The following is a 25,345-nucleotide window of genomic DNA, read 5'->3' as shown; positions in this document are numbered from 1 at the left end:
GTACAAAGCTAATGGAGCCAAAACACATTCTCCCTATGCTGCACCATGGACATGATCCTGTAGGTAGGAACAGAACCACTTTAGAACAGTGCCTCCAATACCCATTCCACAGAACTGGTTAATGAGGTTACCATACATATAAAAGACTAAGCAGGACACAGGTCACTCACTCCGCTATGGTTAAAACCTTTCTCAGCAAACCAAGTCAGGGAACATGTAAGTTTTTATGTAGTGCTGAAAAAGATGTCAGTGAAGGTGCCAGATTGACCTCATGTGAGAAAGCATTCCACTAATGGGGGGCCAGAACTTAAAAGACCCTTGTCACAATCCTCTGAGCTTCTCTCAAAGTAGGGACCCAGAGGAAGCCTCAGATTCAGATCCAAGGGGCTGGATAAATTCATATCAAAGTTAGCCATCTCTCTGTAGTGACAAGGTTTGGCATGAGGGTGCTTTCAAACAAAAGATCACATTCATGAGAAAACTACCGTATATCACCTTTTGAATTGTTTCCCCCCTGTATTATTTCTAAAGTCAGTTGTCTTCAAAAGACTTCAGCAATATCTTTGTATCCTAAACTAAAAGTAATTTATTATTATTTTTCTTTTCAGCAGCCATTCTAAATATTCCAGTGTTGTCTGTACAGTATTACTGCATTACTGCACATTCCAAAATATATTAGCAAGTTTCCATACCTAGTACCTATTTTATCATATCATTTCTAAAATACAGATTTCTACTCACATTTGGAACTTGTCATTTCAGTCTCAAAAGAACAATGCAGCAAAAAGGAGAAAAGATTGAATCTGCTGCTCATTACTGAATAGAACTGAAAGGCTTTGAAATAGGCTTTCCAGACACATATGGGAGAGATGCCTTCCTTTACATTCTAGTAGGCAATTAGTTTTAGATTAGCTGAAATGGGCTACCTTCCCCTCTCAATGAGCTTTTGAAATGCTAAACATAATCTTACTAACATCCCAATTTGCAGCTATAATCTCTGAACAGGAACACTTAAGAAACTTATTGGCTAGAGAGGTAAAAATGACAGAAACCTTACAAAGTTTGTTTGCATAGAAAAGGATCAATCACAAAACAACAATTTTGTGCTTTATATGCCATTTAACAGCTGATGTAAGGCCATGGACACAGTTTAGAAGTGGAACATACAAAGGAGCATATCACATTGTTCAGAGACAATTCTACGATCTTTTTTCTCCACACCACAGATCCCATCCCTAAGATGGCTTGTACACCATTGGCAAGTATGGGAAAGCAGAGGAGAAAAATTGTGGGCTTTGCAATGTTGTGTAGCTTTTGCAGAGTACTCTGTAGGAAACAGGAATCAGATAACTAGTTAAAAGTTGCTGATCCACTTTCCTTGACTGTTTTCAGCTTGTTGGCATCTACTCAACCTACCCAGTTGTGGAGTTGCTGATGACTAACCAAGACCAGAATAGGGTCCTCCACACACACACAAAAAGTGGCCAGGAGAATGAGTGTTTCTTTTCAGCTATTCTTCTCTGCTTTGTTGGGGGCAGGGGAGCTGTACTGGGTTATGCTTTAATTTGGTTACATGTAGAGATGGATGGATAAGTCAATATATCAGGTTTGTGCCATGTTTACATGCCGCTTTTGCAAGTCTTTTCCACCACATTTCCAGAATACACACAGTTTATTTTTTTAATTCATGTAGAAAATGCAGATTTTTGAATGTTGTTTCCCTATTAATACACAACTGTAAACATATTTTATCTCAAAGACACATTACTAGTGTTTTGCCATCCAACAACTGTGTGGCACAATTGTAATTCAACAAGAGGCCATTGTAGTCACTGTGGGCTTCGCTTCTACTGCAAATAGCACCTGCAAATAGCACTCCAGATCTGGAATGCAGGGGACAAATAGTTAAGAGCCCATCACCCATACAATCCTGACTTGAGAGGTCCTGCAACAGTTTGTTTTTTTTTAAAAAAAATTAAAAACATTCATGCAATACCAGTTCTATGAATGTCATGTTTTTGTCCTTAAATGAACTCTTACTACATTTTGTCCTTAAATGAACTCTTACTACTACAACAGTGCAAGCATATATAGGAGCAAAATTGTGTGTGAACACATGTATATACATTCTAAGCCAAGTTAAACTCATCTTAAATAAATTTTCTTAGTAAAATTCCCAGGCTTATCTATATGAATCCTACATTAAAATCATGTCTGTTTTTATGAAGGGTGCACAATGAAGGGGAGGAGGGTGACACACTATTTAAGCACAAGCAGTCTTTAAATAGTCATGATATATATGCAGAGCTGAGAAGTCTGCACAAGGCATCTGAGTGATGTTTTCAGATACCATTGCAATAATGTTAAAAAAAAATTAAGTTAAAAAAAACAACCATCCACATTCCTACCAATAGAACAAATGTTCAAAATGGACCTTCTGTTTTAAGCAAAGTCAAAACGTACACTTCTCTGTTTCACTCACATTTGTGATGAGGTGACAGGTGAGGACTTGTTCCAATGGTCTATTTAAGCAGACAGGCAAACATTCCATTAATCTGATGTGCTATGCTTCCCGTTCAACAGAAACCACCTGGTGATTTTTTTTAAGCACCACCAAGTATTGCTGTAGCAAGTACCTTATGGAGTTCCCTCCCTTTCTGTCAGGGACAGTCAAGAGTCTGAAGGGTAGGCAGAGTGGGCAGGGTGAAGGGGGGCAGAAGCTTGATCCAGGGAAAGGGGCCGGTGATTTGTGGGGATCTGTGCCACCTGTGAGGCAGAGGGAAGACGAAGAAGCTGGGCAGCCATAGACAGAAGTGGCGGAGGCGAAGGAAGTGTTGCAGGAAGACACAGAAGTGGAAGAGAGAGTTGGGTTGTTAGAATCTCCTCTGTCCCCTATTTCCAAGGATGAGGAGGGAGTAAAAGTGACTGGAGAAGCTGGAGCTCCTATGCAGGAGAAATCACTGTTGCTTGCACACACCACATCAGAAGAGGGAGTTTAAACCTGCTGCCGGAGGCATGTTCATGCTGTTGCTCCAACTATCCAGGTCGAAGCACAGGTCTGAAGAAGAATATGCCTAGCTGGGTATTTAACAGCAGTGGCATATTTGATTCTTGCATCTTAGGAGCTGCTGTAATTGAAGGCTTTGCAAATAAGTAACCAAACTTCCAATTGTGTGTTCTCATTGGGGGGCTGGGTGTTGTTGGGACACTTTTAGTACTGCAGGCACCTACTGAAGACCACCATCCTCTGTCAACAAATCTTTGTGATCCTTCCCAGTCTGCATCAGTATGGAAATTGTTTTTTAAGATGTCTTAAACATTTTTTTTTATTTTATTAATTAATGTTTGCCACCCTAGGCTCCATTGGGAGGAAGGGCGGGATTTACATTAAATTTTATAAGAAAAAGCCGCTGCCCATCAGAGTAGGTGAGACTGAGCTCAGTGTCCTAGTGGTCTCATTCAGGACAATATCAGTTTGTATTTTCAATACTTTATACTAGGGTTGCAATTAATTTAGTTTAACTTACATGTTTCCATTATATTTTGACAGCCAACATATGAAAAATCATGTGATCAATTAAGTCTGTTGAAAGTTTCCTCTTTAAAAGGGGGGGCAGATGGTGTTCTTTGTTAGCAAACTGCAGGATAATAGCAAAGATCAAAAAAGTCTGAGACAGTTCGAAATCACACATGACTGGTGCACATAAAAAAAGAAAAGCTGCCTGATGCTGAATTCATCCTGATCCAGCCATGATTGCAGTGCTACGGCAATATAACAGACTGCTAGCAGTCCTCCTCTGTGAATTTGTTCCCCGTGTCTTGCAATTCCTTCCTGGTGATTCTACCTTAACTTTCCTTTTATAGTGAATTGCCATCTGTTTAAACTGCTTCAGCGGGAACTTCCAACTCAGTCTTCTCTCTGCTTAAAATTGATTAGGATAAATTTTTAGGCCGCTTCATGCATGAAAACAAATGCTGGTTGATCAAAGAACAGCTGGAAACCATAGCAAAAAAGATGCACCTTATCATCTCATACCACACCTAGAACCCCAAAAGGGAATCAAATTAGTTTTCTCGCAAAATATGGGAAGAAAATAAGCACAGAAAATCAGTTAATAAAACTAATGCATATCCCGTTTGCCGATAATGAAAGGAAGCTAAGGAGCTAATTGGCTTCACATTATATATAACAGAATGAAGAGCTTTCTGCTTCTCTTATGTGAGAAGAAAAGTAAATTTAGAATAACTAGGCTTTTTAGATCAAGAATTAGTAACCTGTGGCCCTACACATGTTGTTGGACTACAGCTTCCATTCTCCTGACCATTGAAAGGCCACAGGTTCTCCCTGCCTGCATTAGACAAATGGTGTCATGATAATGAGAAGTCTGTCATTTCCTCATCAAACACTGAATTGCAGCAATCTTGATGTTTAAATCAGTCACTAGGACACAACACAAGAAAATATACAATAAATCCAGCCTACAAAGTTAAACTAAAAAAAGTACGGTAAATTGGATAAGAATAAAAGATGCAGAATACTTCAAAATAAATTGACTTGTCTATTCAGGTCAAAGCTTGATCAAAAAGAAAAATGGTGGGCAACTGACAATTGGATACTCAAGCTTTGGAATATGTCCAAAAAGTGTACTTCACTGCATATAATTATTGGAAAATAAAACCTGCTACACTAACTCATATACCATTGTGATTGGTACCACCTATACATAGCAATTTCATGGTTATGAGTGTATGGGGTGTTAGAGGAGGGGTAGTACCTCTGGTGGAGGAATGTCAGGCTCTTTCTGGGGTAGGTTGTCCTATTTTGGTACCCACTGCACTCAGCTCTCACCTGTGGCTTCTAGAAGCTGTCAGCATGTGACAGCGACCACACCCCAGGAACGGTTTCGACTGGCTGGCTAAACCAGGTGAGGGTAGCCAATGGGTCTCAAACCCTCAGTGAGTTAGGGACTTCAATTGTATATGAAGACAGGTTCTGGTGTATGTAGAATTGTAGATGTGTAGGGCTCTTTACATGAAACCAGAAACACTCTTTTTCAGGCTTCCTAGTTGACTGAAGAGAACCCTACATTCAAGGGCTCTTTCCCATTCCATTTGTTGAGAAACAACTCCATATAACATTTTTCAGAAGCATCTGAGCTCCTTTGTAAAGTCAGGGTTTCAAATTACAGAAATACACTAGGCTTTGGCTCCACCCTGAGGTAATATTCTGAAAACACCTAAGGCCAGTAAGGGGAAGACGGAGCTGAGGGTGCAGAGGGGAGAGGGAAGAAAAACATGGGGGCAATAATAGATAAGAAGATGGAAGAGAAGAAGATCTTAGAAGAAAAGTTGTGCATTTAGTAGAACCTGAGAAAAAGGCTGCATTCTCAGGCTAAAAGAGGAAATGAAACTGGGATCTACCTAGAAGAGGTAGAGGAGGAGTTAAAGACCTAAAATTGTATTTACTGCTTCCTGTCTTCTCAGGTGGCATAAGCCATTCTCTCTCCTGTGCTTTTTCACCCCAAATGAGAATAGCAGGTGCATAAACAGATTATCACTACAATTTTTCTGTTACTATGTCATTCACCAACATAAAGGTAAAGGGGCCCCTGACCATTAGGTCCAGTCGTGGCCGACTCTGGGGTTGTGGCGCTCATCTCACTTTATTGGCCGGGGGAGCTGGCGTACAGCTTCCGGGTCATGTGGCCAGCATGACTAAGCCACTTCTGGCGAACCAGAGCAGCGGTACCTATTTATCTACTTGCACTTTGAGGTGCTTTCGAACTGCTAGGTTGGCAGGAGCAGGGACCGAGCAACAGGAGCTCACCCCATCGCGGGGATTTGAACCACCGACTTTCTGATCGGCAAGTCCTAGACTCTGTGGTTTAACCCACAGCGCCACCGACCTGATTAAATACAAAGATCAGAATGCAGCAAATAATCCTTCCAGGTGACATTTCAGCTCTCCATTCTACATCTCCACCCCGTCACAGCAAGATCAAGATGGGGGAAAGTTAAGAAAGCAGATTGAACTCAAACTCTTAAAATGGATACTAACCTCAACTGTATTTAATTACAAGTTTATTTTGCACCACTATACTTATGAAAGTAAAGTAGATTCCCCAGACAACACACATTGGAAACTTCTGGATTTGTAGAAGTTTAGACTTTTAGCCCATGCACTATACAAACTTTTACAAACACATTGAGAAGATACCTTGCACTACGTTAAGGGCTTTTAGGGTGCACAGCTCCAATTTTTTATTTTGGTCACCTGTCCTCCAATTTAATATTTACTGTGTAAAGAGTTTACTTATGAAATAAGGATCTCATTGAAATAGTTAACCTTTCTTCCACTGCCAGCCAACAAAATGTGATCACAACCAGCAGTCAAACCAGTTCTCTTTTCTCTTATACATATGCAGCCTGTTATTACATGCATTTCAATGACATTTTATGTACGTTTCAAATGCAACACATTTTTAGCAAAATATAAGAAACATTACACTTGCTTACTCTCATACAAACAGTTTTTTCCTCTGGAATTCCATGCTATCAATCCCATCAATCCCACCTAGGGGTGGGATCTGTACACTAACTGATAAGCAGGATGGACTGAACTTTGCTTTGAGGAAAATACGAAAGGAGTATAAATAGCCTCCAGCCAAGTTTCTTTCTCCAGCACAGAATGCCAATTCTTAGCTTTGTACCAAGGTAATGAGGGATGCTCAAGTCCTCCAGATCTTCCTTGCCCACACAAGCACACTGCCAAAAATATCATTAGTTTAAATTGGCAGAAATAAAAGTATTTATTCAACAAATGCCAGTATGAGTATACCTGGCAGTTCTTAAACAGTCCAGCACTATTCAGTCTTCTTCACTGAAGCATGCTCCCAAACAGAATGTTATCCATGAAACATCTTAATCCAGGGGCCGGCAAGGTTTACCTTGCCTGGGCCATTTCACTCCAGCAGATTTCCCTCAGTGGCCCAGATTGTGCATGCACATGAGTGCATGCGCCCGGGATTTCCGGGGTCTACGTCTGCGCAGATGTGATTTCTGGCATCTGTGCCTGCACAAACATGTTTTTCGGTGTCTGTGCATGCACAGACATGATTTCTGGTGCTGTGGAAGCAAGTCCCCGCACCACGCTGCGCCGGTTTAGCACAGTGTGAGGGGACTCGCTGAACAAGCGGCTCGGTTCAGGGGCGGCTTGTGGGCTGGTTAAACAACCCCCGTGGGCAGCTTGTGGCCCATGGGCCTTAGGTTGCCTACCCCTGATCTAATCTGCTTGAAAGCCAAACAGCAATACTCTCCAAAAAAATAGCATATGAAAAGATTGTTCATTTATAATTGTAGTATCTCTATTCTCACACAAAGGATCCCTTCCTGAGATGACCTGCTCTAAGTGAACCTTCCAGATTGCTCAAAACTTTTAGCTGACTGCTGTATGTGGCAGGTATTTATTTTGCAGCAGCCTATCCTATTACAGTACAGTGGTGCCTCGCAAGACGAAATTAATTCGTTCCACGAGTTTTGTCGTCTTGCGATTTTTTTCGTCTTGCAAAGCACGGTGTCGGAAAAGTTTTGGAAAAGCTTCAAAAACCTCAAAAAAGGCTACCACACCGCGTGCTATGAGTTGCTCCTCAAAGTCAAGTCGCAACTGTATTAATGGTTTTAAGAAAAAGGAAATAAACTTGCAAGACGTTTCCGTCTTGCGAAGCAAGCCCATAGGGAAAATCGTCTTGCAAAGCAACTCAAAAAACCAAAAACCCTTTCGTCTAGCGAGTTTTCCATCTTGCGAGGCATTCGTCTTGCGAGGTACCACTGTACATGGGTTTTAAAAGCAAAGGTAGCATTTTTTTTCTTCCAATTGAAAGCATTCTTGAAAAATTGTCCTATAATGTGTTACCAATGTTCAAAATGAAACCCATTAATTGTAAGGTGCAAAATCGCTGGTTGGGCACTGGAGACTGCATACACACCATACATTTAAAGCATATTATTTTCCCAAAGAATCCTGGGAACTGTAGTTTGTTAAGGGTGCTGAGAATTATAGCTCTGTAAGGGTTCCTGGGATGCCTTAAATGTATGGTGCGTACAAAACACTGTTCATGCACATGCATAGGCATGCATGCACATTCAGAAAATTACACGTCACTCAGAGATTTAACTTAGATCATCTTGGTAGCTGGTTCAAAGCTGAAAAATGGAATCTCTAACAACCCCCCGCAAAAAATCGCAACAATATAAAACAATTCCACAAATCCTCCCCCCCACACCGCTATGCAAGATAAGGATGAAAGAGGAGAAGCTTTCAAACAAGAACCATCTCTGGTTTGCATAACCAGATTATGCAAAACAGTTGCAAGTCAGGCTCCATTTCTCCCATGCTAGCATTTGTCACAGTCTTTAAGGTCATTTCTTGGGGAGGAGATGGGAGAAGAGATAAAATCACAGCCAGATATCCCCAGTTGTATCCCATAAGGTTCTCCACATCAGAAGCACCTACTACATTAGATGCCTCATCTAGGTCAAACTAAGCTGCTCATTAAAATAGCAACTGGTGAGAAGAAGTATTCACAGTTTAAAAACTGAATTCTCAGCAATGCTGCAGATACATCTTGCAACTGGTATTAATGTATAACACCCTTTCTTCCGGCTTTTCTCCACTGGATATTTTTTTAGAAGCACTCATACCCTCAATATATAAAAAAAGAAACACACACACTCACACCATTTTCAGCAATGGCTGTTCTACATATTTTGATTTCTGTAGGGAATATCTGTGTTCACTGATGCTTCAGCAGCAAACACATGAATGTGGTCGCACATTTATATATTACACCCATATTTTATCTTTGCTGTGGGAAACACTAGTGCTTCCCTGAAATAAAGCTGGTCAAATCTTGGGAATGTGCTGAGGTGTTGCTGGTTTGACTGCTATGTGAAATTCCCACCCCGCTTCTCCTACAGTGCCCTGTGAGCATGATTTTTAATCAGAATGTTATAGGCTAGTATTAGCAGTGTTGCTTAGGCAGCCATGGGATGGGAGCAGGTAAGTACTTCTGCACCAACATCAGCAAGTCATCACTCCTGAGAAAGCAGACCCTCTGAAAGTGACGGTGTTCCCATAGAACTCTTCCAGCATTAGAGAACACATGCACAAGTTCAAAGCAAGATGTGGAGTGCATGGAATCAAAACAATTATCAACAATTTCCCAAAGGGGAAGATAAAAATAATCTGCCATATATTAATGATTCCCCCCCATGTGTGTTCATCATCATCATCAGTAGTGTTAAAAAAAAAAAAGTACCAATGGTGAGAAAACAGGATTCCATCTAAAAGGTTATCAATGCCTTTGGTGCAGCTTTCGTCAATCTGATTGGGGCTGATGGGAGTTGTTCTCTCTCTCTCTCTCTCTCTCTCTCTCTCTCTCACACACACACACACACACACACACACACAGAGAGAGAGAGAGCACCAGGTTGGCAAAGGTTGAGGGCTATTATATACTTGTAGTCTTCTAGTTGACCACTTACCTCTGTAGAGGCTCTTGCTTTGTTCAGGACTCCTACTGAAGCTCTTCCTCCACATTCCAACAAGCCTCTGCTGCCTTTTAGCTTCCAAGTTCCCTTGATGACTGTCTCCTGGGAATTCTACTCTTCCCCACAGCTCTTTTTCTGCTCTAGCCAGTGATTCAAGCTCTTTGATTTTTCTTCACTCTCCAAGCCTCTTTAAGCCACCATGCCTGGCTCTAGCTTCTAGCTCTTCCTTCCAGCAAATTTTCCCTCTCCCTCCCCCAACCTTCAGGCACACATGAATTCTCCTACTGTGATCTCTCTCCAACCAATCCTTTTAAATCCAAGTAGAATTCCCTGTCCCTCATGAGGCCACAACCCTGGTCCAACTGGATGAAGCAAAACACCCACTTAGTTAATCAATCAAAAACAACCACATTTAAATTCTCTTTGTTTTTGACATGTATACAATATGTGCATGGTTAGAACACGGAGGTCACCCATGAGATCAGATGAAGCCATGATGCCCTTTCTGCATAATGGACCTCCAGCACATACAGTAGTTGATATAAATTGGCAGTTTCCACTTTTCAGAATGCATTGAATGTAATGTAACTGAAACACATCAAATGAATTTAATTGAAAGCTAGCATTTTGAGAAACATGATGTTTACTTTCACATTCTAAACTTATTTAGGGTGGAGAGGAAAGCTTTACACTTTTTTGGTGCCCAGAATAATCTATTGCATGGAGTTGTCTAACATACTATTTTAAGCTGTCTTCCAACATATCCATACTGGGGAAAGCTACTTGATTCTGCAACCTTCCCAAAATGAACAGATACACAAAGCTCTGACATTCTTGAGTTAGTTAAGCTGTATCATTTTGGGTCATCTTTGAAATCAATAACAAAAAGTCTAGCACTCATAGCATATGTGTTTATGATATTCCAACGGTCTTTGTAAGCCCTAAATTGAGTTATGGATTCAATAGAAGGTGATAAACAAAGCAATTCTATTATTGTGAAATAAGAACTTGCAACATATTTCATTATATGTGTGGGGGGGGGCAACAAATCCTTTATTTTTATTTCATCAGTCAGAAAAGGTAAAGATAAGAAGAAGGTAGGAAGTGCTCGGCTTAAATGCTCTGACATAGCTATTAAAAAAAAAGATTGACTACAAAACTTGAAACGTTGCTTCTTTTCTGTCAAATACAGTGGTACCACAGGTTAAGAACTTAATTCGTTCTGGAGGTCCGTTCTTAACCTGAAACTGTTCTTAACCTGAGGTACCACTTTAGCTAATGGGGCCTCCCGCTGCTGCTGCGCCGCCGGAGCACAATTTCTGTTCTCATCCTGAAGAAAAGTTCTTAACCTGAGATACTATTTCTGGGTTAGCGGAGTCTGTAACCTGAAGCGTCTGTAACCCAAGGTACCACTGTACCTATCTTGAACCTTCACATGACCAGGTCTAAATTGACATTAATACATACAAACAAAGCAGCAATTGAAATAAATATCACACCCACACACACATTGCAACAAAGTCCCCACTGAGGCGATATCCTGCACCTATACCATAGGAACACACACACACACACACACACACACACACACACACACATATATATAGGAACCAAGCCAGGCTCTAACTCCAACTAGCTCAGTATTGTCCTTACCAACCCACAGTGACTTTCCTGGATTTCAGACAGGCATCTTTCCCAGCCTTATCTGCAGATGACAGGGATTGAACCAGGGACTTTCTACATGCAAAGCAAACATTCTGCTGCTGACCCAAGACCTTATCACTCCAGAATAGGGATCAAATAATTGAATGGCCCTTCATATTACATAATCATTGTATCCTGAGCTCCTAAAAAGAATCCACACTGAGAGCAAAATAAACTGACAAGCTCAATCAGCAGGCGAATGAGGAGAGAAAAAGTAAAGAATGGGGTATAGAAAAGAGTGGGGAGGAAGAGAAAAACAAAACTAAAACCTCTAAGCTAACTGGAGAAGATCATGGAAAATAGAAGTGTATCAAGACATTTCTTTAATGGGAGAAATGGGAAGTTGGCCAACCAAGTCCGTGATAACTAGTTTTCTACATGCATGATTTATTTTTATGTCTAGGAACAGTCAGTGTTGCAAGTTGTACCTGTATCTGAAGCAATATTGCCCAGAAACAGGCATAAGAGAATTAAGCCATCGTCAGGCATCTTAAAAGACAATCACTTTCTAGATCATTGATCAGGAACCTGTTGCCTTTCAGAGGTTGTTGGAGTCCAAATTCCGTCAGCCCCAGCCAGCATTCCCAATAGTCAGGGATGATGAGTACTGTAATCCAGAAACATATTGATTGCCACAGGTTCCCTATCCTGCCTTTAGACCAAAAATGTGGTGTCACTTTTCACACAGAACTAGAAAAAAGCTAAATATAATCATTGTGTTTTTAACATATACCACTAAGAGGTCATAAAAAAACACCTTAGTCTTAAAATAAGAAGCAGCCTTATTTACCCTTCACATGCCCTGCCATATGGAGTCAAAGTCATTACATCCATGACCAGAACTTAAGAGTACTGGGGCATGCAACTGCTCGATTTTCAGTCTGAAATTGGCTCTGACACACTTCTGATTATGTTGTACAAACTTGGTTCCTTAGGCAATTTTCGAAACCATTTATTTTTATTTATTCAGCTGCACTATGCAATATAATAGACTAGAAAATCAAGGAAAATGTAGGGCAGGATGATGGAGTTGGAGAGTGGAATTCCTGAGAATTTTCTAAAGATCTTCCCCCTCCACAAAGGCAGACAAGTTGGCAAGCATGTTTGTCAAAAGGCAAGAACCAATAATTTCTTTGACATTTTCTGGCAGAACACAGATTGGTTAGAAATTTCTTCAAAGCCTTAATTCCACTTTACTGATCAGTACTGTGCCTGTGCATAGATGTGTGACTATATATATTAAAGTTAAATTAAGAGATAATCTTGCTGTTATTTTCACTGCTGACAATGTGGCAAATGTCTTAGCCTAGCCCAAATCATTACATAGTGTGAACCAGGCCCATCAGGTGATGAATTTCCCCACTGGTGTGCATTGGGAAGTTCCAATGTACCATTCCCAATTTATGCAGTGAATTCTCCCATTTAACAGTGTTGGGGATAGTGCATAGTTATGTATATTCTATTCCAAAGGTCTGATGAGTGCATGAACTGTGGGCAGAGTATACCCAAACCTTTATATTCATCTATTGTGCACACCATGAGCTTCTGGAAAAATCATGATGAGAGGGAAATCAACAAAGACTTTGGTGGCAACTTGAACAAATCTATAGCATTAGCTTTCTTGGGCTAGTCCCATGGCAAAGGCATTACTGACCTAGGAGCACAGTCGTATAATAAGATCCTAGGTATATTTACTCAGTGCAATGGGACTTACTCATTGAAAAGTGAGTTCAGGGCTGCAGCTTTCTCTTCTGGTCACTGACATAAATGAAATATGAATCAAACAAGTGTTCAAAATACAGATGTCAGCTATGCTATTTTAAACCAATCTTGGAAAACCAGGGAATTTTCAAAGAATTATCTCAAAGCCTAGCCCTGAAATTCCTTTCATGATGTGATCTGAACTGTTGGCTTCCTAATCTTACATTTCCCCCCTACTGAATATAATGGAGCCATATTTCATTATGCTTATATCCAGTTTTGCCAAGAGCAAAAACCAAGTATTTGAAAGGAAGGTGGATTTCCTGCAGGTCTTCCATGAGCAGGGGGGAGGATGCCATTACTCATTCTCAGAGGCGTCTTTCCCATTGGGGTTACTGGCGCGTTGCGCCAGGGCGCTAGCCTCTCAGGGGCACCCCAGCGAGTGGGGGAGCTGCACAGCTTTGCCGGTGGCCTCCCCTTTCTCTGCATACCAGCTAGCTGAGCCTTGTCAACCATATGGCTGGTGGGCAGGCAGCTTCCTTCCCAAGCCTCAGCGGGAGGAGAGCGATCCCTGCCGATAATCAGATTATCCCTGATGTAAGAGAGAGAAGTTACCAGAGCCATCAACAATCCCAATTCATCTTGATTACAGATTAAACCTCTGAATCACTACAGCATTTTATAGTGATTTATCTAACTCCTTTACCCTGATTTTTTTGTATCACTTCCGAAACCCTTTCCTGAAACTGTGATCTTACAACAAGATGCTCAGAAAATGAGTAAAGCAAGGTGAGAACAAAATTTAAAAAAGATAAAAACTGATGAATTTGGGAAGGAAACATGAAAATAGGTTGATAGAAGACAGCAGTGCAAGATTAGGAAGTGGGAAAATGCATTTCAACCCCAAGGATGTAAGAATAATTGCAAAGTTAAATTACTGTAATTCTTTTCTTAAGATAGGTGTGTGAAAACCTGGCTAGACTGAGACACTAACTTTGCATAAAAATAGATCTAGGATGCAGAAATAAATTGAAGGACCATCTTCTGTTAAATCAGTTTTGTCCCTCATTAAAACACAGACTGGATCATTAAAAATTGTGGGAACCCCCCCATCCCCTGAAATTAAATTCCCTGTTCAACAATGACAGCACCCTAAGGAGCTCTGTAACAATAGCAATAAAATAAATATATACCTATATTTATGTGTTAAGTTTCAAATGCTGTATGAACCAATGCATTCTCAGGGTACTAATTCAATAGTGATCAATTACAGACAATTGTATCCATGTATATCTACCTCCCAGAGCTAATACAAAAAGTGGTGGCAGTGGGGAGGCATTCCCTTTGGGGTTTCATGTTTCAGAAAGTCTTTTGGTTACTTCTGTTAGAAAATGCCAGTTTAAATTCCAGTTTTTTGTTTGTTTTTGAAAAACTGAAATGGAAAGAAATTCATGATTTCTGGGCATCGAAGTTGAAATGGAAAAAAATTCAGGGTTTCTGGGCATCCAGGCTGAAATAAATGCTTGCTTCAACATCTACAGTGCTGAAAAATTGCTTCATGCTTTAAAATAATTGGGAAAGTTAAACATGAACAAAGGTGCTCAGCAGCCTTCCATGGGAACAGAAGGAGGAGCAATGGAGCCTCTTAATTTTTAGAGTCAATGTAGCACCATTCAAGACCAGGAACTGGTAACTTTCACACTAAGAGTTAATCTGACCATGGAAGGCAGGCTTTACAAGCATCTAAAATAATCCACATGAATTATTTAGTTTTACTGGCTGAAATGTCATGTTCTGAAGTCAGACAAAATCACAGCACATGGCCTTTTGGCAACAGATTTCGTTTCTACCCCACAGTCCCTGCCAGAGATATAGTCCTCTGGCTTGACACATCTGAATGAGAGATCTTGAAAGATCTCAGACCTACACAAGTTGACATCAAACCACCATAAGCTCACACAGTTCTTTTGGTTCCTGAGCCTAGAGCACCTGGGCTTCTTTTATTTTGTAGTTAAGGATGAACACTTTCAAGGCTATACATGATGCTACACTAGACACTAGGATACTTCAGTTCCATGATGAGGCAGCCTATTTTTTATCATGACGTCTTCCTGCAACATGCAAACAAAATCATGAGCTTAAAAACAAAAAACTACTTGGCTAGTTGTTTCGGTACATTAACTCTAGCATTATCTCCTGATCTCCTGAGCACTTGCTACCAAGCTTTTAGTGTTTATTTTTATTGACTTGCTTCTTGCTCCTGCTGATGTTGTAAGTGGGTGTTTAATATATTGAACTACAGATTTTTTTAATGTATTTTTGTTTGGATACTCTTGCCTTACATTGCTCTGATTTTAATTTTATAAGCAACACACACACACTTATAAATTACATCAGCCCTTTTCTATTACTTGTGTGTATCTCATGTGGACAGCTACCTTCAAAAGCAGCAGGATGGGAAGAACATGCTACATCAAACTGGTCATCATCACCTGTAGGTCCTGCAATATGATTTATATAATCAAATGCAAAAGGGGGGATGCAATATCCAGCACATACGTAAAACAACAACCAACCTACATTTTAGAAACCGCAAATTTTGACCAAAAAAATGTGTGAAGCAACCTGCCACTAAACACTAAACCACAGCCTGTCTGACTTACCAATAATTGCTAAAGAAATGCCAAGAGAGTCAGCACTGTTAGCAAAAAGAGAAAACTTAGGGATGTACATGCTGGTCACATTAACACTACATGGCTGCAACCTAGAGGACAGTGCCAGCATCACTTAGCTTCAGCAAATGAAGGTCTTCTAAGAGTTCCATCCTTAAAGCATCATTTTGATCAGAACAACTGATGAAAGCAGAAGTTGAAATGTTTTGCTACAGGAATCTAACATTTATGTTTTGTTAGTCAGTGTAATAAATATTACATTAGCTACATCACACCAGGATCTAAAACAAACTTGTGTTGTTTGGTGCTTGTACAGGGGTACCTCAGTTTAAGAACAGTCCTGTTTACGAACAATTTGATTTACGAACTCTGCAAAACCAGAAGTAGTGTCCCGGTTTGAGAACTTTACCTCCTTCTAAGAACAGAATCCGAACAGTGGAAGAACACCGGCGGTGGGAGGCCTCATTAGGGAAAATGCGCCTCGGTTTAAGAACGGTTTTGGTTTAAGAACAGACTTTCGGAAAGGATTGAGTTTGTAAACCGAGGTACCACTGTACTACAGCGGAACCTTGACTTACGTACGGCTCTACTTACGTACGATTCCAGTTACGACCTTCAGTAGGTGCTTTGACTTATGAACTTTCCTCTCGATACTAACAGAGGCCTTGCCAGCAGCTCAGAGCTCACCCGGCTGGCTGCAGGGCAGCGCTAGGGCCTCTGCCGCTGGGAAGAGGCCTCCGGTTTGCCGGAGCTCACCCCGCCAGTTGCAGAGCACTTGTTTTTGTGACTGTGTGGCACCCAGTTCAACTACTGGTTGATTGTGTGACTGCATAAATGGATAAAAGCCCCCCCCCCCCCATCCAAACAATGAGTACTGTATCATCAGTGCACGTAAGAAAAAAAAATACACTGGTATCTCGGGTTAAGTACTTAATTCGTTCCGGAGGTCTGTTCTTAACCTGAAACTGTTCTTAACCTGAAGCACCTTGAAATCAAACCTTTATTAGGCATTGTACAAATAAAACCATAAAAAAGAGAATAACATGTAAGTGACTTGAAATATATATAAAAAGGCAGCGGTTGGCTACATACATATATATATATATATATACATATAGAGTCAGTGGTTTTCCTTGTTAACCTGCTCCTTGGAGGGCTGCTACCAAAAACTCAGCTACCCCCGCCGTTACCCTTTGGTCAACGTCGGATAGGCAGAATCCCACACATTCACCTTGCTGGGGTTCCAGGCCACCCACAAGAGGGGACAGCACGCGTTGACGGAGCGTACTGTACAATGGGCAATGAAAGAGAATATGCTCTACAGTGTCCGGGACATTCATAGAACATCTGCAGAATCTCTTGTTTCTAGGGATGTTTTGATATCTTCCCCAGACAAATGCTGAGGGAAAAACATTCAACCGGGCCAGCATAAAAGCCCTACGTTGGGCTGGGATTATTAATTTAGTGACGTAATTGGCTCTGCTATCTAAGATATTTAAATCATAGAATATGGGGGAGCAAATTTTGTTTACAGCTGCCATAATATTTTGTCTCTCAACATCCTTTAGTCTAGTTAGGATATTATGGAAAATGCATTGCTCATTAGAATTGTAGAGGGGCTCCAGCTCGATGCCTAAAGATTCAATCTTTTTTTCAAGGTACTGATACCATCTTGATTTATAGGAGTCTTCGAGCAAATCAGCGAGCAGGCTTGATGGAGAGCAGCGAAAATGGCAGCGTAACCAGTACTTTATTGAGGTGGACCAGGCCCAGTATTCCATTGTGTGTATGCCTATTTCTGCACACATTGTTTCATATTTGATCACAGCTGGGAGTCCAAGAATACGTCTCAGAAAGTTGGAGTGAATCTTTTTTAAATCACTGTTATATGCTTGGACCCATAGTGGGATTCCATAGAGTATCTGGGCTTGCACTTTTGTTTGAAATATCTGATTGGCCGCAGGAATAAATTGATTACCTTTCTGATAATAAAAACGGGCAACTGCTGATGAGGTGCACTTTGCCTGTTTTATGGCGTTTGTGCGATGATTTGCCCACCCTAAATTGCTCTGGAATAAGATTCCCAGATACCTATAGATTTTTACTTGTTGGATTTCTTGCCCTCTTATTTTCCATTTCTCTAGTTTCCAACCATTCGAGAAGACCAAAGTTTTTGTTTTCTCATAATTTATAGAGAGTTTATTACATTCGCAGTAAAGGATCAGAGAAGATATAAGACGTTTCAGACCCAAACTCGTTAATGATAGTAGAACTGCATTGTCTGCGTATAATAAGAGAGGAACTGGTTTCTGATTAAGTTTAGGGGCATGTGATTCTATTTTTTGAAGGTGATCTGGCAAGTCTGATAAGAATAAATTAAATAGAAAGGGGGCAAGAATACACCCTTGTTTTACCCCTTTCGAGTTTGGGATGTCTAATGAAAGGTGACCTTTGGTGCTAAGTTTGACTTGACAGACATTGGAAGAGTATAGATTTTGTATTAAAGTCAATAAGCGCTGATCAATTTTTAATTCTGCAAGTTTCCTCCACAGCTTTGGGCGGTCAATTGAGTCGAATGCACCACGAAAATCTACAAAAGCAGCATATATCTTAGATTGCCTTTGGGATCTATATTTTTCAACCAAATGCATAAGTATAAGGCAGTGGTCTAATGTAGAGCAACCTTTGGTGAAACCTATTTGTTCTTTCCCTGGTAAATTTAGATTTTTCATCCAGGTAAGGAGTTTAGATAAAAGGTGCTTGGCGTAGATTTTCCCTATCACTGATAATAAGCTTATCGGTCTATAATTCCTTGGTTCTTTTGGGTCACCATTTTTAAAGATTGGGATAATTATTGATCTTAACCATATCTCAGGTATGATCCCATCTTTGTCTATGAGAGTAAACAATTGAGCTAAGGGTTCTGCCCACCAATCTATATAGGTCTTGAATAATTCTATTGGTAGACCGTCTGGCCCAGGAGATTTCCCCGATTTAAAATTTTTAACTATTTCTCTAATTTCCACTTCTTCTACCCTTGGCCACTCCTGGAGTTTATTGATTTTATTTTTAGTGGTCTCATTTCCTTTAAGTTCACTGTGTAGATTGTTAAAGACAGATGTAAAGTATTGGGACCATTTGGATTCTGCAATTGGTGATTGGGTTAATTGATTTTCGGCTTTCAATCCTCCGTACACTAGATTCCAGAACGCTTTGTTGTTTTTGCTCTGAATTGAGTCGAGTAATTGTAGCCATTTTTGGGTTGCATATTTCTGTTTCTTTTCGGCCAGAATGTAATGATATTTTCTTTTTTCATCAAGATAAGAGGGCTCTAGTTTAGTGCGATTATTTTTAAATGTTTGGCGCAGTTTTCTTTTTAGCTGGAAACACTCATCGTCAAACCAGGGGCTTGCGCTATGTTTAAGTATCCAAACTTTAAGTGGAGTACTAAGCTCTACAAACATTTGAAAAATTTCATTATAGATTTTCGGAATATCACTGTGGGGATTAGTGGTCTTTAAATTGGATAGTACTTGTTTTCTCAGGTTGGCTGTAAGCTTTTGCCCCACTGCTGCACTCATTTCCTGGGACCATTTTAATTGAGTCATTTGTTTGTGTTGTGAAGGTTCTATGATATTATACTTGGTTATTTTGGTTTCGTTCTTTAAGTTAATAGACAACGATAATGGCTGATGGTCGCTTTCAGTACGCGTTCCAATTTTGAGGTCCATGATCGAATTTATAATGTTATAAGGAACAAGAATATAATCGATGACACTGCATCCTCGGGGGGAGAAGTATGTAAACTCCCCGCTTCTATCGCCTTTTGTTGAACCGTTCACAATCTGTAAATTAAAGTTGTTACACAATTCAAGTAGGCGTAAGCCTTCGTTGTTTACAACCCTATCTCTGGAGGAACGTCCTATTTTCAGGGCATGTGCGATATCATTATCAGTATTCCAATTTAGTTTGCTACATAGTTGTTCATTGTTGGTTCCCACTCTAGCATTAAAATCACCTGCTATTATCAGTGAGGCATTTGGGTATTTATCGGTCAAATTTTCTATGTAGGAGGTTAGTTGTGACCAATTTTCACTGCTGCTGTTGTTTTTGGTTGGGGGGATATAGACATTTATAAGTAGCAAAGTATCGTCTTTTGTGTTAAAAGTAGAGCTTGTGCAAGTGGTAGGCATTTTTCTAAGTGCTTGATTTCAAACCCTAGGTTGTCTTTGATCATACAACAGAACCCTGCTTTCGGCCGGCCCTTCGTGTTTGTTTTCAATGCGGGTTTCGTATAGGAGGTGAATCCATTAATTTTAATATCTCTAGTTGACCATGTTTCTTGTAGAAGTATTAATTCAAAATCTTTAAAGAAGTTCATTAGGTCTGGGTCTCCGCCTTTGTTTCCCCATCCTGCAATATTCCAGGACAGTAAGCGTAGAATCCGTTTTTGAGTTGGTGGGTGGTTGGCAGCATTTAGTCATTCTGGTTCTGTTATTGAGTCCAGCGAGGAATTTTGTCTTGTGCAGATACAGCCATTTGTCGCTGCTTTCGGTGGGGAGGGTAATGGTGGATCTTTTAGATTCTTTTTTAAAGTGCGGGGAATTAAAATTTTCTCCCTTTCTTGATTTTCTTCCTTAACTGTTCCTTGTTCCTGAGAGATTTCTGTGGTTGGTGGACTGTTATGGACAGTAGGACTGTTTTCAGTCTCTACTTCCATTTCTTTGGCCTCATTTGGTGTTGAGCTCAGTGTGCCAGGTCTGTTGGAGGTCATCTTTTGTTCGGCAATGTTAGAGTCCTTTGTAGTGCTTAAATAAAGGGTACCTATTTCGTTTGGAGCTAGTATTTGATATCTCAGCCAGGAATTTGTAGTCTCTTTACTGGAGTTTTTCCTTGCCATTTCATATTTTAAAGGAGGCTGGATTTGAAGCTCTGCATCTATACATTTGAAAGTTCCATTAATAGCTCTCTTTTTGACTATGCATTTTGGGGAGAAGGCTGGTAAGTGTAAAGTTTGATTGTGTAATGTTTCTACCGCATTTTGTTGACCTTGTTGGTGAATTTCGGTCAATCTGGCCTGCAGTTTCGTCAATTTACTGAGTATATTTATTTGTTCTTTATCTGGTAGCTTGGTAAAATTTCTCAGCAGATCTTCTTCTTCTGGGACTGTCCAGTCTATTGTGTCAGAAGCGAGGCTGTTGTTTGATGCTACAGTCGCTTGGTTTGGGAGCTCGGATTTTTCTTGCGTGATTTCCCGGGTAGCTGGCTGCGGTTTCTCCCATCTGCTGAGTTCTTCCACGGGAGTAGGGCAGATGTCGGCTTCTGGTGGAGTCGCCTTGTTCATCTTATTTTGTCTTTGAGATGCGATCAATGGACTGAGTGATATATCTTCGAAGTGTCGACGCGGAATAATTCCTTTCTGGGCTAAATGAGCCTTTTCCCTTAAGATTTTGGTTGGAATTTTGTGACTACCAAATCTTAGTAGTACTTTTTTGGAGTATCCATCGTTAGTGAGCCTCTTGACTGCTTTTAAGTCAATACTTCCACCCTCAAGGCCTAGGAGCAGATTTAGATGGTGTCTGGCCCAGAAGGATGACTCCCAGTAAGGTAGGGGCCCTCTATATGGAAAAATGTGGAGAACAATCTCACATGACTTCAATATCAGGTTGAATGAGTGAGGGGGGCTTCCTCTGGTTTTTGGCTGGTTTAGAGGTATAAATTTGTATTTGTTCTGTTTACCTCCAGGGCTTGTTAAGGATGGCAAAAAGGGAGTGAGTTGCCTCCTTTCATCTGGGTTATCCAGCTTCTTGGAGATGTTTTGTAATTGTTCAAAGATTTTTTGAACTGTTTGAGCAGTCAATAGGCAGCATTCCTCCAGCAGCTCCACCTTTCTACCAATTAGTGCTTGTGCCTCAATTATGGGAGTAGTAGCCTTGTCCTCATTTGTCCCTAAGGATATCTCTTCGGCTGTCTTTCCATGTAAAGAGTTGGGGAAAGTTTTAGGAAGGAGTATGTGCTGTTTTTGAGGTAGCAGGTAATTATCTAGATTACTCTGTTTGAAGCCAGAGGGCTCTGCGTCAGTTTCTATATCAGGACACCTGAGTCTTTTGGCTCTTCTCATTGCTAGATTCTTCTTAAATCAATGAGGTCAGACTTCTAAATAGAGTGATAAAGTGCTAAAATGCTAAAATTTTCAGGTCGCAATCTCATTCAATTCTCGTTCAGTCCTGGCTGGGCTGCTGCGAGGAGTTTTAAAACTGGGTCCAATTAGAGCACTCCTTTAAGGTATCCCCCCCCCTTCTTCTCGGTTTGTTAAAAACAACTGGGATAATTGGGGGTCCACGAAGTTTGAGATGGTGGGAAAAATTTGTGGTTTTATGGATTTGTAGTTTTTTTAGGGTTAAAAGCCCACTAGAAGTCCTTAAGGGTCCTTGGAGTAAGTTTGTCACGAAGAGTCAACGAGAAACTGGGAGGGAGTGCCTTAATATCCGGGAGGGAATGACTGAGAGCCTTCGTTAAGACTTCATTAACTTCATTAAGACCCGGCACCGAGGAGGATAACATAAGATGTTCAAAAGCACAGCGAGGTAATGATAGGAAATAAGATCCAAAGGAAGGAGGGGAGCCAGCAACAAAGGCATTTAGTTAAAAGAGTTCTTTGAGCTCCGATAAGAGCGTCTTACCTCGGCGCCATCTTTGTTGATGAGCACCACTTTAGCTAATGGGGCCTCCTGCTGCCACCACGCCGCCGCAGCACAATTTCTGTTCTCATCCTGAAGCAAAGTTCTTAACCCAAGGTACTATTTCTGGGTTAGAGGAGTCTGTAACCTGAAGCGTATGTAACCTGAAGCGTATGTAACCCGAGGTACCACTGTACTGTAAATGTTAATTTTTTTCATCTACAATACTGTCTTATTTATTTTATAGTACAGTACATTGATTGTTGCCTTCATTTTATGGAACTATGGTCTCATTAGATGGTAAAATCTGTGTTAAATTGCTGTTTTAGGGGGTGTTTTTCATCGTCTAGAACGGATCAATTCACTTTTCCATTACTTTCTATGGAAAAGTGCGCCTCTACTTATGTATGTTTCTAGTTATGACTGGACCACAGGAATGGATTACGGTTGTAAGTAGAGTTTCCACAGTACTATCTGTCCTTAATTAAGGGTGGTATATTAATTCTTTAAGTAAATAATAATAATTTAGTACCTTTATGTAACTTGCCCTTTATGTTGCTCACAACATTTGTTCCCAAGTAAAGAAAGGTATTATTTTTATCTTTTTTAATGGAAAGACAAATCTCATTTGTGCAAACTCCAGCAGAATACAGTCACAACATATCAGCATAATACTGCATAAGCAATTCATTCAATGTGTGTTTTAAAAACAAAACTGAATCATTTCAAATTCCCATTGTCTTAGTTGGGGCTTAGATGCAAAATAAACAGAACACCTCTCAGCAGCAAAAATGCTAAGATGAAGCAGCAGAACTAAATCCAGGACTAGAAGCAGGCAAGCACACAAGGATGGAGTAGAGTGCATGATGATCAATGGAACTCAGTGCTGCCAATAGTTCAAACAAATTCAGGCTGGCACAAATGTGAGGCCAATTAAGGAAGCCAGAAAAGTGTTTGCATCATTGAAAAGAAGCAAGGCTCTTTTCAAGAGGAGAAAAAAAATCAAGAACAGCATGAAAAGAAGTGTTGGACCTCACAGCTCCATGAAGCCTATTTGTAGCTCCGTTTCAAAGTGGTCAGTCATCTGAAATAAGGTCTGGGGGGGGAACAGGAGAAATTAAAGCTGAGTATATGCCAATATAGTTCAAATTGCCTGCATCAAATTGTCTTCTGCAGTTGCCATTTCTTCAGTCATCCAGTCAAAAACAAGGGGAAAAGCAGCCTAAAAAGCTGCGTTTTAACAGTGACACATAGACACTGTTCATCACTGTAATACAAATGTAACAACAACAGCAAAGACCAACAGTGGGAAAAGCCCAATCTTCTTCCAATTTTTCTGCTAACAACATGGCAGCCTTCCTAGGATCCTAGTGTTTGTCATATGTGTTTATCCCTTTTCATAATAAGGACACCAGACAGTATAAGAGTGCACACCATAAATTTCAGCGCCTTGCAATTTAGCTATCCCCAGTTCAAGCAGAAACTATAATTTGTGATCTGAGCAATCAAGAACAGCAGAACATAACTCCTTAACCAGGACAAGATAAAGAACTGCCCTCCTAAACTGCAACCACAATTACCTAGTTTTATTTTCCAGCGTGCAGCAAACATCTGAGAATGGTGGGAGCTGATCACATCAAAAACCAGCACAATGTAGTGGCTCAGGTTTCAGGAGACTTGAGTTTCAATCCCTACCTGTCAGAGTTGTTGTGATTATAAAGAGGAGATATAACCCTGAGCTTCTCACAGTGTGAATGTAATGTTGTGCAACTTAGTCCAGAGGAAACATCTTACACAGAATAATAATTATTCAGAGGCAACATCTTATTCAGAATAATCCAAGTGCAAAGCTACGTTAATGATAAACGCTGACTATAAAGTATCAACTTTTGAAATGCAATTTTATAACACATCACTCTTTGCAGGATTTCAGCTATTTTGGGCAATATGTATTAGCACCTCGGCAATGCTTAGCTGCATCGGTCTTTTCACCACTCTTCTGAAAAGCTACTGTACCGTGCCTCCCATTTAGAGAGTTACCATTAATCATTCTTACTTTAAATCTCGTAACTACTTAAGTTATCAGCAGTTGATGTAGTCCATCCTCTTTCCTTGGAAAGGAAAATATTAGAAAACTGGCAACGCAACAAAATTAGAAGCTCACTGAAAAATGAGAGTAAGGGTAGATTTGTAATTCTGTGTGAATTTAAGCTTCCCAAGTGGAAATACTCCATGAATATTCATTTCAAGGAGAACATGGACTTACAATCCTGATGTGTTTTCTGCCTGTATCCATTTTAAAAAATCTGGAACTGTGCTAACAGCTGTAGACCAACATTTGATGTGACGGTATCAACCACACCTGGCTCTTCCACAGTAAAATATCTAATATAAACCAATCCATTCAGGAAACAGCCCATACCATACTACCATTGCCATTCTCCATGACATGAGAGACAGGTGAAAAGAGATAAACACAAGATGAATATCGACAGGGTAAGAGAAGAAGCCAGCAGCCAAGGATGGAGCTGTATCACATTCTTTACAACGGGGATAAGAAACCAACAGGCCTCCAGATGCTCTAGGCCAGGCACGTCCAACTCCCTAGAGGCTGTGATCTACTCCCAGTATAAAACAACTGGCAGTGATCTACCCATTGTAATGGGGGCGGGAGGCCAAGATTGTGAGCTCTTTTTAGGGGAGGTTAAAGTTGCTGAGCTTTTTTTAGAGGAGGATTCAAAGCTGCTGAGCTTGGGGGGGGCAAGTTGTTTAGCTTTTTTGGGAGGGGAGGCTTCAGTTGTGGAGCTTTTTTTTACAGGAGGCAAAAGTTCCAGAGCTTCTTTTTTTTGGGGGGGGGGGGACAATAAACAATAAACGCTCAATAGCAATGGCACTATTAACTATTAATAGCACTATTAACAAACGTACTCAGCAAAATACACGAAAGCTTAGTAGCGCTAACGACCATCCAATTCATGTAACAGACGGACAGAGCGAGGGCGGCAGGGGAGGAGACTTTCAAAACAATACTTTCTGCTA

At 40.5% G+C, this 25,345-nt stretch overlaps 2 protein-coding genes across 7 annotated transcripts in view; both read right to left on the bottom strand.

Annotated features, from left to right (window-relative positions):
* LOC309526807 (uncharacterized protein C5orf58) overlaps nucleotides 1–25,345 on the bottom strand; it is a 140,202-nt gene that overhangs the window by 26,571 nt on the left and 88,286 nt on the right. For 2 of the 6 annotated variants that reach the window (XM_082213101.1, XM_082213105.1), the window contains one exon: nucleotides 22,898–23,402. The exons of 3 other annotated variants lie outside the window; for them this stretch is intronic. In XM_082213101.1, coding sequence (XP_082069227.1) covers nucleotides 23,387–23,402 — 16 coding nt within the window. In that variant the 3' untranslated portion in view covers nucleotides 22,898–23,386. Of the gene's footprint in view, nucleotides 1–3,445; nucleotides 3,920–22,897; nucleotides 23,403–25,345 lie in introns of those variants that run through there. One more of the 6 variants, XM_082213103.1, reaches the window with a different exon arrangement.
* The window catches only part of KCNIP1 (potassium voltage-gated channel interacting protein 1), a 509,279-nt gene that overhangs the window by 478,042 nt on the left and 5,892 nt on the right, over nucleotides 1–25,345 (bottom strand). The window lies entirely within an intron of this gene.

This window comes from Podarcis vaucheri (assembly GCF_965113315.1).
Source record: "Podarcis vaucheri genome assembly, chromosome: 2".
NCBI lineage: Eukaryota > Metazoa > Chordata > Lepidosauria > Squamata > Lacertidae > Podarcis > Podarcis vaucheri.
This window is presented reverse-complemented; position numbering and strand designations above follow the sequence as displayed.